The sequence below is a fragment of the Oryx dammah genome, unplaced genomic scaffold (assembly GCF_014754425.2).
Source record: "Oryx dammah isolate SB20612 unplaced genomic scaffold, SCBI_Odam_1.1 HiC_scaffold_13, whole genome shotgun sequence".
In the NCBI taxonomy this organism is placed as follows: domain Eukaryota; kingdom Metazoa; phylum Chordata; class Mammalia; order Artiodactyla; family Bovidae; genus Oryx; species Oryx dammah.
Genome location: NW_024070197.1, coordinates 16,987,275 through 17,001,329, shown reverse-complemented (window position 1 = coordinate 17,001,329; position 14,055 = coordinate 16,987,275). Strand labels below are relative to the sequence as shown.

The 14,055-nt window shown below is 45.9% G+C and overlaps 1 protein-coding gene and 1 non-coding gene across 2 annotated transcripts; both read left to right on the top strand.

Annotated features, from left to right (window-relative positions):
• The first annotated feature begins 590 nt into the window (after nucleotides 1-590).
• On the top strand, nucleotides 591-663 carry TRNAR-CCG. The gene has a single exon. It is a non-coding gene; the product is annotated as a tRNA-Arg (tRNA).
• Nucleotides 664-7,757: 7,094 nt separating this feature from the next.
• On the top strand, nucleotides 7,758-13,705 carry PSMD8 (proteasome 26S subunit, non-ATPase 8). The gene is made up of 7 exons (XM_040252881.1): nucleotides 7,758-8,115; nucleotides 9,124-9,196; nucleotides 9,318-9,420; nucleotides 10,821-10,986; nucleotides 11,457-11,557; nucleotides 12,675-12,786; nucleotides 13,468-13,705. The coding sequence occupies exons 1-7, from the start codon at nucleotides 7,945-7,947 to the stop codon at nucleotides 13,603-13,605; spliced, it is 864 nt and encodes a 287-aa protein (XP_040108815.1). The 5' UTR covers nucleotides 7,758-7,944; the 3' UTR covers nucleotides 13,606-13,705.
• The last annotated feature ends 350 nt before the right edge of the window (nucleotides 13,706-14,055 follow it).

Below are 14,055 nucleotides of genomic sequence, written 5' to 3'. Positions count from 1 at the left end.
AGGCCTGGCGTGCTGCGATTCATGGGGTCGCAGAGTCAGACACAACTGAGTGACTGAACTGAACTGATCTCCAAATACAGTCCTGTTCTGAGGTCCTGGGGGTTAAGGCTTCAACATATACATTTTAGGGGAATACTATTTAGTCTATAACATGACCCATAGTGCTATACAGATTCAGTGCAATCTCTAGCAAAATCCCAATGGCAATTTTGAACATCTTAAAACTCATATGGAATTGCAAGGGACTCCAAATAGCCAACACTACCTTGAAACAGAAGAACAAAGTTGGAGGACTCATACTTTCTGTTTCAAAATTGCAAAGCTACAGTAATCAAAACCGTGTCTGACTGGCATAAAGACAGACATACAGACCAGTGTAATGGAACACAAAGCTCAAAATAAACCCTCACATATAGTCAATTGATATTTGATCAGGTGCCAAGACCCATCCAAGGAGAAAGGACACTCTTAACAACAAATGGTACTGGGAAAACTGGATGTCCACATGCAAAGGGAAAAAGTAGGCCCTTATCCTATGCCAGGTACAAAAATTAACCAAAATCAAACCATATTTCTAAATTTAAGGGACTTCCCTGGTGGTCCAGTGGTTAAGACTCCCCACTCCGAATGAAGGGAGCCTAGGTTTGATCCCTGGTCAGGGAACTAGATCCCACATGATGCAACTAAGACCCGGTAGAGCCAAATAGATCAATAATTTTTTAAAAAAGATGAAAAAACAATGATTTTAAAACAGAAGATTTCTAAATTTAAGAATTAAAACTACTGGGAATTCCCTGGTGATCCAGTGGTTAAGACTCAGCAATTTTACTGCCGTCAGCCTGGGTTCAATCCCTGATCAAGAAACTAAGATCCCACAAGGAATGCAGGATGGAAAAAAAAGTTAAAGCTATAAAAAAAAATAGGGAGAAATCTTTGATATGTCAATGGTTTCTTAAGTACGACGCCAAAAGTACAGGCAACATAAATTGAACTTCATCAAAACTTAAAACTTTTATGAATCAAAGGATACAATCAAGACCAAAAAACCCAACTCATAGAATAGGAGAAACTATTTGTAAATCATGTATCTCATCAAGACTACTATAGAAAATGAAAAACATCTGTAACCATAAGCAATTCAATTAAAAATGGCAAAAGACTTGAATAGAGATTTTTCCAAAAAAGATATGTAAAATAACCAATAAACACATGAAAAGATCATTAATTTTTTTAATGAAAAGATCATTAAAAGTGCATTAAACATCATTAATGATCAGGGAAAGTCAAGTCAAAACCACAGTGAGATATCCCTTCACACCTATTCAGTTCAGTTCAGTTCAGTTCAGTTCAGTTCAGTCTCTCAGTCGTGTCCGTCTCTTTGCGACCCCATGAATCGCAGCACGCCAGGCCTCCCTATCCATCACCAACTCCCGGAGTTCACTCAGACTCACATCCATCAAGTCCGTGATGCCATCCAGCCATCTCCTCCTCTGTCGTCCCCTTCTCCTCCTGCCCCCAATCCCTCCCAGCATCAGAGTCTTTTCCAATGAGTCAACTCTTCGCATGAGGTGGCCAAAGTACTGGAGTTTCAGCTTTAGCATCATTCCTTCCAAAGAAAACCCAGGGCTGATCTTCAGAATGGACTGGTTGGATCTCCTCGCAATCCAAGGAACTCTCAAGAGTCTTCTCCAACACCACAGTTCAAAAGCATCAATTCTTCAGTGCTCAGCTTTCTTCACAGTCCAACTCTCACATCCATACATGACCACTGGAAAAACTATAGCCTTGACTAGACTGACCTTAGTCGGCAAAGTAATATCTCTGCTTTTGAATATGCTATCTAGGTTGGTCATAACTTTCCTTCCAAGGAGTAAGTGTCTTTTAATTTCATGGCTGCAGTCACCATCTGCAGTGATTTTGGAGCCCAAAAAAATAAAGTCTGACACTGTTTCCACTGTTTCCCCATCTATTTACCATGAAGTGATGGGACCAGATGCCATCCATGATCTTCGTTTTCTGAATGTTGAGCTTTAAGCCAACGTTTTCACTCTCCTCTTTCACTTTCATCAAGAGGCTCTTTAGTTCCTTTTCACTTTCTGCCATAAGGTTGGTGTCATCTGCATATCTGAGGTTATTGATATTTCTTCCGGCAATCTTGATTCCAGCTCGTGCTTCTTCCAGCCCAGCGTTTCTCATGATGTACTCTGCATATAAGTTAAATAAGCAGGGTGACAATATATATCCTTGACGTACTCCTTTTCCTATTTGGAACCAGTCTATTGTTCCATGTCCAGTTCTGTTACTTCCTGACCTGCATACAGGTTTCTCAAGAGGCAGGTCAGGTGGTCTAGTATTCCCATCTCTTTCAGAATTTTCCATGTTATTAGTGATGGTTATAATAATTTAAAAATGACAACAGATACATCTATTGGCAAGGATATGGAGAAACTGGAACCCTTGTATGTTGCTGGTGGAAATGTAAATTGCTTAGATGCTGTGGAAGAGTTTGATGGTTCCTCGAAATGATTACCCTAGACTTACTGAGTCATTCAGCAGATCCATTTCTGGATATACAACCCAAAAGAATTGAAAATATGTTCTCAAACAAGTACATGTACATACATGTTCATATCAGCACTATTCACAAAGTCAAAAGGTGAAAACAGCCCAAATGTTCATCAACGGATGAATTGGTAAAGCAAATGTATATCCACACACTGGAGCATTATTCAGCCATAAAAAGGAATGAAGTATTGATATATTCTGCAACATCTATTAAGGTCAAAACCATAATGGTTTTTGTGAAAGAAGCCAGACATCTAAGGTCATGTATTTTAAGATATCATTTATATGAAATACCTAGAATAGGCAAATACACAGAGACAGAATGCAGACTGATCGTTACCAGGGGTGAGGAAAAAGTAGGGAATGGAAAGCAACAGCTTAAGGGGAATGGAGTTTCTTTCTGTGATGATGAAAATGTTTTGGAGGTAGATAGAGATTTTTTTTTTTTTTTCCTCAGAGGTGGTATTTGCACAACATTGTGGATATAATTAAGTGACACTGAATTGTTCACTTTAAGATGATTAATTTATGTCAGTTTCACCTCAACATGAAATATATACATATATATATATAATGTATACAAAAAACAGTATGATATTTACCAAGAATTAATATTTTAAAAGCAGTATGGGGCTTCCCTGGTAGTCTCATGGTTAAGAATCCACCTGCCAAAGCAGGGGACCCAGAAATATCCCACATGCCACAGAGCAGCTAAGCCCGTGTACCACAACTACTGAGCCAGCACCCTAGAGCTCTCGAGTCACAACTACTGAGGCCACGCGATACAACTACTGAAGCCCGAGTGTCCTGGCTCCTGTGCTCTGCAACAACAGAAGCCATTGCAATGAGAAGCCTGTGCATTTCAACAAAGAGTAGCCCCTGCTTGCCACAACTATAGAAAACCCACACAGAGCAATGAAGAAAAAAACAACAACAGACAAACAAAAAGACAATATGGTATTTATGAAGAATAACTATAGACCGATAGAATATAATGAATGACTTAACATGTCTGATTACTGAAGAGATTTAATATAAGATATAAATGCTTTTCATATTGGTGAGAAGGTGATAGCTTATCCAATAAATGGTTCTGAAAAAAATTGCCTGTGAGGATGATATCAAATTTAGATTTCACAACATATGCAAAAATTAATTCAAGTGTTAAAAAAATTACATGTGGAAAACACAAATACTTTGCCAAGAAGTTTTGGAGAATATTTGTTTTACTCTGACATGGCAAGAACTTCTTAAGCAAAATAGAAAATATGGAATTCACAAAGGGGAAAAACAAGTCATGAAGGGAAAGTTTCATAAATTTGACTATGTAAAAATGAAAACTCTGCATGGCAAAAGATGGATAAATAAATTATATATATATATATATTCAGAAAATAAACAATAGGCCAAAGGAAATAGTTGCAACACATATGATAAAATGTTTTATCTCCAATAAGCAGAAGGGACTATAAATTTTTAGAATAATGCAATAATCCTGAAGAAAATTTTAGAGAAGAGGAAATTAAAGTGTTTAATAAATGAAGGAAAGGGTCTCAACCTTATTAGTACATAAATCCAAACTAAAGCAACAACAACAGCAATAAAAAAACCCAGTGCTTGTCCTGTCACAGACTGGTAAAAGGAAAAAAAATAAGTTCTAAAGCCTAGTAGCAGTGATACCATCAGCACTTTCATTGCTAGTGGAACTGTGAACTGCTACAACTTTGAAAAGCAATCTTATGATGTCTATTAAAATGAAAAACTATCTCAACTCAGTAATCTTAATTCCTAGGATCTGTCCCTTAGCACTAAAACAAATGTATTCAAGCAAATGCATGTAAGAATCTAAAAAAACAAAAACCTGTCCACCCATTTTATTGAGAAATAATTCACATACATCCCTGTACGTTTAAGGCATACAGCGATGGTTTGATATGCATATAATGTGAAATGATGACCACAATAGGTCCAGCTAACACCCATCTTCTCATATTGAGGTAGGAGAGAGTGGGCCTCTCGGCTGAACACCAGGAATTTGTCAAGTGGACTAAAATTCAAGCTTTGTTCTCACCCAGACACTCCAAGGACAAAGCTAGTGGCAAAAGCTGAGCTTTACTAAAGCAAAGAGACAAGGTACCCACTCCTGAGGTCAAAAAAGACTTCCCTGTCCACACATGCACAGGAAGACTTCTTGGGGGTAAAAAAGGAAGGGGGCTCCATCCCATAATAAGTAAGGACATGCACTCACAGGCCTCTGTGGTGGGATCCATCTTAGAAAAAAGTTGCAGAGGCATCTTGGACTGCAGCACACCAGGCTTCCTGTCCTTCACGATCTCCCTGAGTTTGCTCAAACTCATGTCCACTGTGTCAGTGATACCATCCAACCAACTCATCCTCTGTCACCCCCTTCTCCTCCTATCTTCAATCTTTCCCAGCATCAGGGTCTTTTCCAATGATTCAGCTCTTCCGCATCAGGTGGCCAAAGTATTGGAGCCTCAGCTTCAGCATCAGTTCTTCCAATGAATATTCAGGGTTGCTTTCCTTTAGGACTGACTGGTTTGATCTTGCAGTCTAAGGGATTCTCCAGAGTCTTCTCCCACACCACAATTCAAAACCATCAATTCTTCAAGGCTCAACCATTTTTATGGTACAACTCTCATATCAGTGCATGACTGCTGGAAAAACCATAGCTTTGACTACACAGATCTTTGTCGGCAACATGATGTCTCTGCTTTTTAATACACTGCCTAGGTTTGTCACAGCTTTTCTTCCAAGGAGCAAGCATCTTTTAATTTTATGGCTGCAGTTATCGTCCACAGTGATTTTGGAGCCCAAGAAAATAAAATCTATTAGTGTTTCCACTTTTCCCCCTTTTTTGCCATGAAGTGATGGGATTGGATGTCATGATCTTAGACATCATGGACTGAAGCCCACCAGGCTTCTCTGTCCATGGAGTTCTCCAGGCAAGAATACTAGAGTGGGTTGCCATGCCCTCCTCCACGGGATCTTTCCCACCCAGGGATGGAAACCACACATTTTATGTCTCCTGGCTGGCAAGTTCTTTACTACTAGTGCCACCTAGATTTTTATTTACTGCACTCCTCACTCTGGATGTCCAAACTCCTCTTTGGGTATGCATTTTTGCTTTGCTTCTGTCTTAAACAACCTGTTTCTCTGTGCTCACCTATACATGTTTCCAGGAGGCAAAACTTGTAAAAACAAGTGCAAAGTCTCAGTACCTGTTTTTACAGTTTTTGCCTCCTGGAAACATTCTTACTTTCAAGTGGGAGAAAAAGCCAGGGTCACTTTGCTTCTAACCTCTAGACCCCAGGTGGCCTAAGGGATAGGACCATGTTCAGTTTAGTTCAGTTCAGTTCAGTCGCTCAGTCATGTCTGACTCTTTGCAACCCCATGAATTGCAGCACGCCAGGCCTCCCTGTCCATCACCAACTCCCGGAGTTCACTCAAACTCATGTCCATCGAGTTGGTGATGCCATCCAGCCATCTCATTCTCTGTCATCCCCTTCTCCTCCTGCCCCCAATCCCTCCCAGCATCAGAGTCTTTTCCAATGAGTCAACTCTTCAACCAGGTTACCCAGGTCTAATCCCCTGGCAGAGAACTAAGATTTTTCTTCAGGACTGCTCATTGCTCTCTCTGAGATTAGATATAGTAAAAAGAAAGAAAAAAGACAAAACATTTCTCTGTGTGATGAGAGCTTGTAAAATGTAGTCCCTTACCAACTTTCCTATATATCATAAAGCAGTATTAGCTGCAGTCATATGCTGTACATTACATCCCAATTATATATAACTAGAAATTTGTACCTTTTGACCACCTTTCTCCAATTCCTCCTCACCTCAAGAATTTTTATTGCAACGCTTGAAAATGGCAAACAAAAATAACCAAAATGTCAGTGGGAACCATTAAATGAATTGTGTAGCCACATTGTGGGATAGTGTGCAGCTTTTTTTTTTTTTAAGTTTCAGAAATATGTCCATCAATCTCCAGAGATGTCTTTAGCTTATTGCTAAAAAGCATGGTGCTTTTTAGAAAATATGTATAGCACTAATATGATGCAGTTTTTCCTTAAAGACTTTTTTTTTTTTTTAAGACACAACTTGGGAATTCCGTGACGGTTCAGTGGTTAGAAGTGGGTGCTTTCACTTGGATGTCCCAGGTTCAATCCCTGATTGGGGAGATTAGATCCTTGGCAAATAGGCTGGGCGGGGCGAACCGCGGGGGCGGGGGCGGTATTAGCCCAGCGGAGCGTGGATGAAAGACACAATTTATTTACACACTCGTTCATTCATTCAAGAAATATTGTCTTCCTCGGGCTGGGAATACAGCAGTAAAGAGAACTGATAAATATCCTTACCTCTTATGACATTTTAAATGATGGAAGACAAGAGAATTGAGAAAAAGTAGATGTTAAATAGGCAGGTGTGATATAGATGGAGGAAGCAGAGGTAGGGATTAAAAAAAAAAATTGGGAATTCCCTGTGTTCTTTAGAAGGAATGATGCTAAAAGCTGAAACTCCAGTACTTTGGCCACCTCATGCGAAGAGTTGATTCACTGGAAAAGACTCTGATGCTGGGAGGGATTGGGGGCAGGAGGAGAAGGGGACGACAGAGGATGAAATGGCTGGATGGTATCACCGACTAGATGAAAATGAGTCTGAGTGAACTCCGGGAGTTGGTGATGGACAGGGAGGCCTGGCGTGCTGCGATTCATGGGGTTGCAAAGAGTCGGACACGACTGAGCGACTGAACTGAACTGAACTGATGGTGGAATTTAAGCCATTAATACTGGATGATTTTTGTAGTTTATGCGTATTCGTACAAGCTTGGAGAAAATGTGGAAAGATGCACTGAGAAACTAGTGAGAAAGAACTAGAGTCAAATCTCAGCCGTTAGTCTCTTGGAAGTTTACCCAGGCTCTCAAAGCCTGTCTGTAACATGGGAAGAATAACAGTTAATCAAATGGCTCCACCACCGCCACCTCTTGGTGTAGAAAGAGGTGCCGCGCGGGTGAAATCTCCAAGACACAGACCTCAGGGTGAAGCCGGTACGGCCATATTGGCTACGGGAAATGCGGAGGCGTTGCGACTGCTGCCATTCTCAGTTAGTGCAAGGGGCGACTTCCGGTTACCATTTTGAGTGACAGTAGAGGCGGAGCTCTGGCTGACAAGCTCATTAAGGGCCGGGCTCCGAGGGCACCTCCCTGAGAGCGACTGAACGCTAAGCCCGGCGGGCGGAGGCAAACCATCGTAGCCCCGCCCCCGACTTAGGGCTCCACCTCCCGGCCCCGCTTCCGCCGGGTGAGCGTCGGTAGGCGTCGCTGCCGTAAATCGGGCTGTCGGTTTGCCGCATCACGGAAGATGGCGGCCACGGCGGTGAACGGGGTGGCCGGCACCTCAAGCTCGGGGACTGCGGCGGCCTCGGGCGCGATCCTGCAGGCCGCGGCCGGCATGTACGAGCAGCTCAAGGGCGAGTGGAACCGGAAAAGCCCTAATCTTAGCAAGTGCGGGGAAGAGCTGGGCCGTCTCAAGGTAAGGATCGGCCGGGGGTGCTTCGAGGGGTCCAGACCTAACCGAGTTTCGCGCTCAGCGGGAAACCGCGGCGCCGACAGGACTAAGGCGGACTGGGCTATCTAATAGGGTCAAGGATTCAGAGGAGCCGAGGTGCGGTTTGGAGGCACGTAGATGTGAGAGGGACCTCGAACGGACTAAATGCGGCCCCACGGTGGGGGGTGATGGAGAGGGTGTTTCTGGCACACCGAGTTGAGAGGTTAAAATTTTGGTGCTTGGAGGCCTAGCTGGTTGGAGTGGTAGGATGGGGCTGTCAGCTTTTGTGATGTAGGGTTCTGGCCGCCACCAAGTGGGAAATGAGGACTGGACAGGGAGATGGAAGAAGGCTGAGATGATGGGGTTCGTGGTTAAGACCAGGCTAAGCTGGGGTCCAAGAAATCTGGGGCTTAGGGATAGATCTGTGGGGAGAGGGGCCCAGCTAAGTTGTGAGGGCAAGACTGAAGCTGGGAAAAATACTCTTAGAGCAGAGGACCTTAATGGGGCTCGGGTTGCTTCAGGCCAGGTGGAAGGGGTACAAATACAGTGGGCTGGACCACGTTGCTGAGGGGAGTGGTACCTGATAAGGGATGATGTGTGAGCTGGACCACAGGAAGAGATTAGCCCCCTTTCCTCCTTGGTGTAGGTTGAGGAGGGTAGCTGGTCCCAACCCAACAAGGTGTGGGAAAGTGTTGCCGAAGAACCGAAGGTGCTAGTGTCTCCCCTCCCCCTTGATTCCACTGGGTCAGGCATGGAGTGGGTCTCCCCAGTGGGTCTATTAATACTTGTAACATGAAGTCATCCTAAATGGGCCCACATCATGTGTCCAGGCCCTGATCTGACTGACTCCTTTAATACTCATAACAACCTTATGAGTCAGGGATGATGGCTAGTTCCATTTTCTAGGTGGGAAAATGAAGGCCTAGATAAAAGTAAATAACTCATACCTAAAGTCCCATCTTCTTTCTTTCCTTCCCCTGCCCTCCTCTTCAGCTGGTTTTGTTGGAGCTCAACTTCCTGCCAACCACAGGGACCAAACTGACTAAGCAGCAGCTCATTCTGGCCCGTGAGTGTCACTGGAGTTGATGGGGGACGTTTATGGACTTGGGTCGTGGCAGGAATGGTAGCAGTGGCGGTCAAGGTCGGGACTCTGGTCACCTCCTGAGAACTTCCTCTGTTGCCTACAGGTGACATATTGGAGATCGGGGCTCAGTGGAGTATCCTACGCAAGGACATCCCCTCCTTCGAGCGGTACATGGCCCAGCTCAAATGCTACTACTTCGATTACAAGTGAGGATGGACCTGGCCCCTAATTTGGGGTGTGTGTAGCAGCTTCCCTGGTGGCTCAGTGGTAAAGAATCTGCCTGCCAGTACAGGAGATGGGCAGATGCCTGGGTTGGGAAGATCCCCTGGAGAAAGGAATGACAGCTCACTCCAGTATTCTTGCTTGGAACATTCCATGGACAGAGGAGCCTGGCGGGCTACAGTCCATGGGATCACAAAGAGTTGCATACAGCTGAGCACACAGTAGTGTGTGTGTTGGAAGGGTTGGGTGGTTTACATGGCAGCTTTATATCCTTGTTGCTCTAGCCACTTGGGACATCTTCCTTCACCTGGGAATTCCCCCTCCGCATAGCTGTGTGCCCAGAAGCCTCAGGGTTCGTGGCTGGCCTGGAGGGCCTGAGTCTGGGATTATGCCGTCCAGTCTCAGTTACCCTCTGGTCTGTCTCCTCCTTCACATTCCCATTCGAAATTTCCACTCCCCAAGGTAGCTACTGTCCCGTTTTACCTGCCTTGATGCCAGCTTTGCCCTCTTCCATTCACCCCTCCATGGCAGCTGGGAGGATCTTCGTGACACTAAAATTTGACCATGTTGATTGTCTGCTGAGAACCTGTCATGACTCTCTGTAGCACTCAGGTTTCAGACCAAGCTCTTTCCTGTGGTCTCCACTGGGGTATCAGCCCTGACTCCTCTGTCTGTGTGTCTCCCATCCTGGCCTTGTTTCTCCTACTGGACTGTGAGTCTTCTAGAAACAGAAGGGTCTTGGTCACTGCTGGGTCCCAGCACAGCCTAGTATGGAGCCTGGCCCAGAGCAGAGACTCACTGACTGCACGTTGAATATGAAACTGAATGGTTTCATAACCGAATGGGGTTTCCATGGAGACTGATGGTTAAGAATTTGACAGGAGAAGCTAGAAAAACCGAATTTGAACCTATTTCCCCCCTTCCTGATTATATGATCTTGGGCAAGTGGTTTCATCTCTCTAACTCAGTTTTCCCCCAGAAGTGAAGGTAATGCTTATTAATATAATCATAATTAGCACTTCTGTGGTATTTGTTGGGGCCAGATACTGTTCTAATCACTGTACCTGGATTAAATAACTAAATCAGTTAACCCTATTCATTTAACCCACCTCTATGAGATGGGTACTGTAATGAAACCTGTTTTACAATTAGAGGAATGAGGCTTAATCACTTTACTGGAGTGAGGTCACTTTCTAGGGCCCATATGATTGTGACTTCTTTATGTCTCTTTGAGCCTCAGTTATATCTGAAAATCCAGGAACTAGTGCTCCTCCAAGGAGAGAGCATCAGGCAGTCATCAGGGTGGATCCCTGGTGCCTGTGGTGTGGGGAGCTTGGTTGGCGCCTAAACCCTCCTTACCTTGGATTTCCACTCTGGTCCATAGGGAGCAGCTCCCAGAGTCAGCCTACATGCACCAGCTCCTGGGCCTCAACCTCCTCTTCCTGCTGTCCCAGAACCGGGTGGCTGAGTTCCACACAGAGTTGGAGCGGCTGCCTGCCAAGGACATCCAGACCAACGTGTACATCAAGCATCCAGTGTCCCTCGAGCAAGTGAGGCTGAGGAAGCGGGAAGGGAGGGCCTGGCTAAAGGGAGCGGCGCAGGGAGAAACACTCGGGAGGGTTTCCTGGAAGACTAGGCAGGGCTCAGCCTGTGGACTCATTTGCTCATTTGTCCAACAAATATTGAGCCCTAGTCATGTACACAGGCACTTTGGTTGGTTTTCCGACTGTACAGTGAACAAAACAGATCAAATCTCAGATCTTATGAGGCTGACATTCTTATGAGGAAGCAGATAGTAAACAAAATGATTGTGTGTGTGTGTGTGTCTGTGTGTACATACCAGGGAGGGCTTCCTGGAAGAGGAGGACCCCATCTGCATGGGGAATGGTGACTGTATGGCAGAGAGTGTTCTAGCAGAGTGTAGATTATGGAGGCACTGGGATTACAGTGAGGCCTCAGTGGGGATGCCTCTGTGCTGCCTCTTCCTCACCCTCTCTTCTTCCCCACCCGTTCTCTACAGTACCTGATGGAGGGCAGCTACAACAAGGTATTCCTGGCCAAAGGCAACATTCCCGCTGAGAGCTACACTTTCTTCATCGACATCCTGCTAGACACTATCAGGTGCGTGGGGGGCCAGGGCCCTGCGGAGTATAGAAAGAGCTTGGACTCCAGAGTCAGACAGTTGTGTGTTTGAATCCCATTTGGGCCACTTGTGATCTGGGGAGGCTGGGCACATGAGTTTCCTTTTCTGTGAACTGGAACTGGTCATGAGATGGTGGTAAGAGCCCTCCTCTCACTCTGGGCCGTGTGTGTGTGTGGGCCCATAGAATTCGACCGTGAGCATGGGCTTGGTGCCCAAACAGTGCTCAGCTCAGCACTCAGACTCATGGAGGGAGTACTCATGGAAGTACTTCTTGAGTCATCTGGCTTCACTTCAGGTCACCTAAACTGTGGAACCTCAGTTTTCCGTTCTTTAGAATAGGGCCACTAAATCCTGCTAGCTCCTTGGGGGTTGCTGTGTACAGGCAGCCCTGCATGGGCGGATGGGAACGACGTGTACAAGTCCACGTGTTCAGGTGGCGTCACGGTTGGTTCACCCGGGCAAAGCACCAGATTGAGTGGAGTTCTCATTCCTTCAGTGACAAAGCTGGGCCCAGAGAGGTGCGGGGAGTGAGGAGGGGCAGTTGAGTAGGTTTAGGTTATTTTTAACTCTGAAATATTTCTACTCTCTGCAGTGCACAGGGAATAATTTAATGAGTGCCCACATACCTACCACCTGGCCTAAGAGATATTAATAAAATACTCACAAACGGGCAAGCTCCTCCTTGTCACTAGTTTTTGCCCAGAGCTACCCCCTTCTCCCATTTCAGTGGCTTGATGTCTTGCTGTTTTTTAACTTTAGTGTTGACCTCTTAAAATGGGTATAAAGAACCCCCTTGGGATTGGATCCTGTGGGGGAGGGTGTTAGGTGAAGAGATCCCCTTATGTGAATCTGAGGCTCAGTTTCAGCCAAGCCTGAAGTCCTCATGGCTAGGAGTGAGATTCTGAGCCTGGGCCCAGGAGTCCCAGAGACCTGAGTGTGTGCCCTGCTGTGGCCCTAGGTTTGCAACTCTAGTCAAGCTACTCTCCCCTGAGCTTCGATGGGATAAATGGGGCAGGTAACATATTTCAGCCATAAGTGCTGAACTGAAGGGCCAGGCCTTGTCTGTGTACGATAATGAGACTCATCTTCCCCCAGGGATGAGATTGCTGGTTGTATCGAGAAGGCCTATGAGAAAATCCTCTTCACCGAGGCCACCCGGATCCTCTTCTTCAACACACCCAAAAAGATGACAGACTACGCCAAGAAGGTGGCTGGGGTGGAGGTCAAGGGACCATAGGCTGCACTTACTAACAGCAGGGTAGGATGGCCTGGAGGGACACTGGAGCAAGACTCCAGTTGTGTGACCTCAGGCAAGTGGCCAAACTTCTATGAACTTCAGTTTCCCTATCTGTAGAAAGGGGCTAGGGTTTCATGTGTGGGATGAGCTAAGACCAGCACCTGGCACCAGCCGGAGGGGGAGGCTTAGCGCTTGATGGTGGCTGTCCTCAGAATTCCTTGGAGAGTGCAGCTTTTCCCCACAAGACTGGTTCATTGGCTCTGGGGTGTTTGTGTGGGAGCAGGGTCCCTGGAGGTGTTGCTGCTTGTGGTGGAGTAGCCCTGGTGACTGACGAGGGTCACGATCAGACTGGAATAGGTGAAACTGAACTTGGGTGATGGGGACAGCTGATATCTAACGATTGTTTACTCTGGGGCAAACATTGTTCTCAGTACTTCTGATTCATTTGAATCCCCACAACAGACCCAGAGAGGTGTGTGATTAGGGTCCCATCTCAAACATGGAGAAACAGGGGCACAGAAAAGTGAAATTACTTGCCCAGGGTTGGGGAGGAAAGTGAGCCAGGGCCTACATGGGTAAGTGCTGGCTCGGTGGGGCTGGGGAGGGTGTGTGTGATCACCCCACCCATCTCCCATCTCTCTTTTCTTGCAGCGAGGGTGGGTCCTGGGCCTCAACAACTACTACAGCTTTGCCAGCCAGCAGCAGAAGCCGGAAGATACCACCATCCCTTCCACGGAGCTGGCCAAACAGGTCATCGAGTATGCCCGGCAGCTGGAGATGATCGTCTGAGCCCACCAGGCACTGGGGTGGGGCACGGCTTGCATTATTTAAAGCAGTTGCAGTGCAGAGGTCCCCCCCCAATAAAGATGGATTGACATTTTCTTTCTTAGGCCCTTGTCGCCCCAAGTGGACCGGTAGGGACGTAAGTTCTTATCTCTGAAGAACTTGGAAGTTTGAGGGCACGAGGAAGTCTGAGATAACCTTGGATCAGCCTCTTTCCAATGGCCATTGCTCAGAGTCTCCAACACAGATGCCCACTGCAAGGGCCCAGTGGCACTGTGGCCTGAAGGAGGGACAGGCCACAATAGAGGGACTCTTGCGGCTAGCTGTGGACACTCAAAGGCCAGGCCAAGGTACCAGTGTTGAGTGAAGGAGGCGAAATGTCCTGATATTGAAAAATACTTGCAGTGATTAAACCAGTTTTTAAAAATGACATGCTAAATCGACCTCTGTGGAACA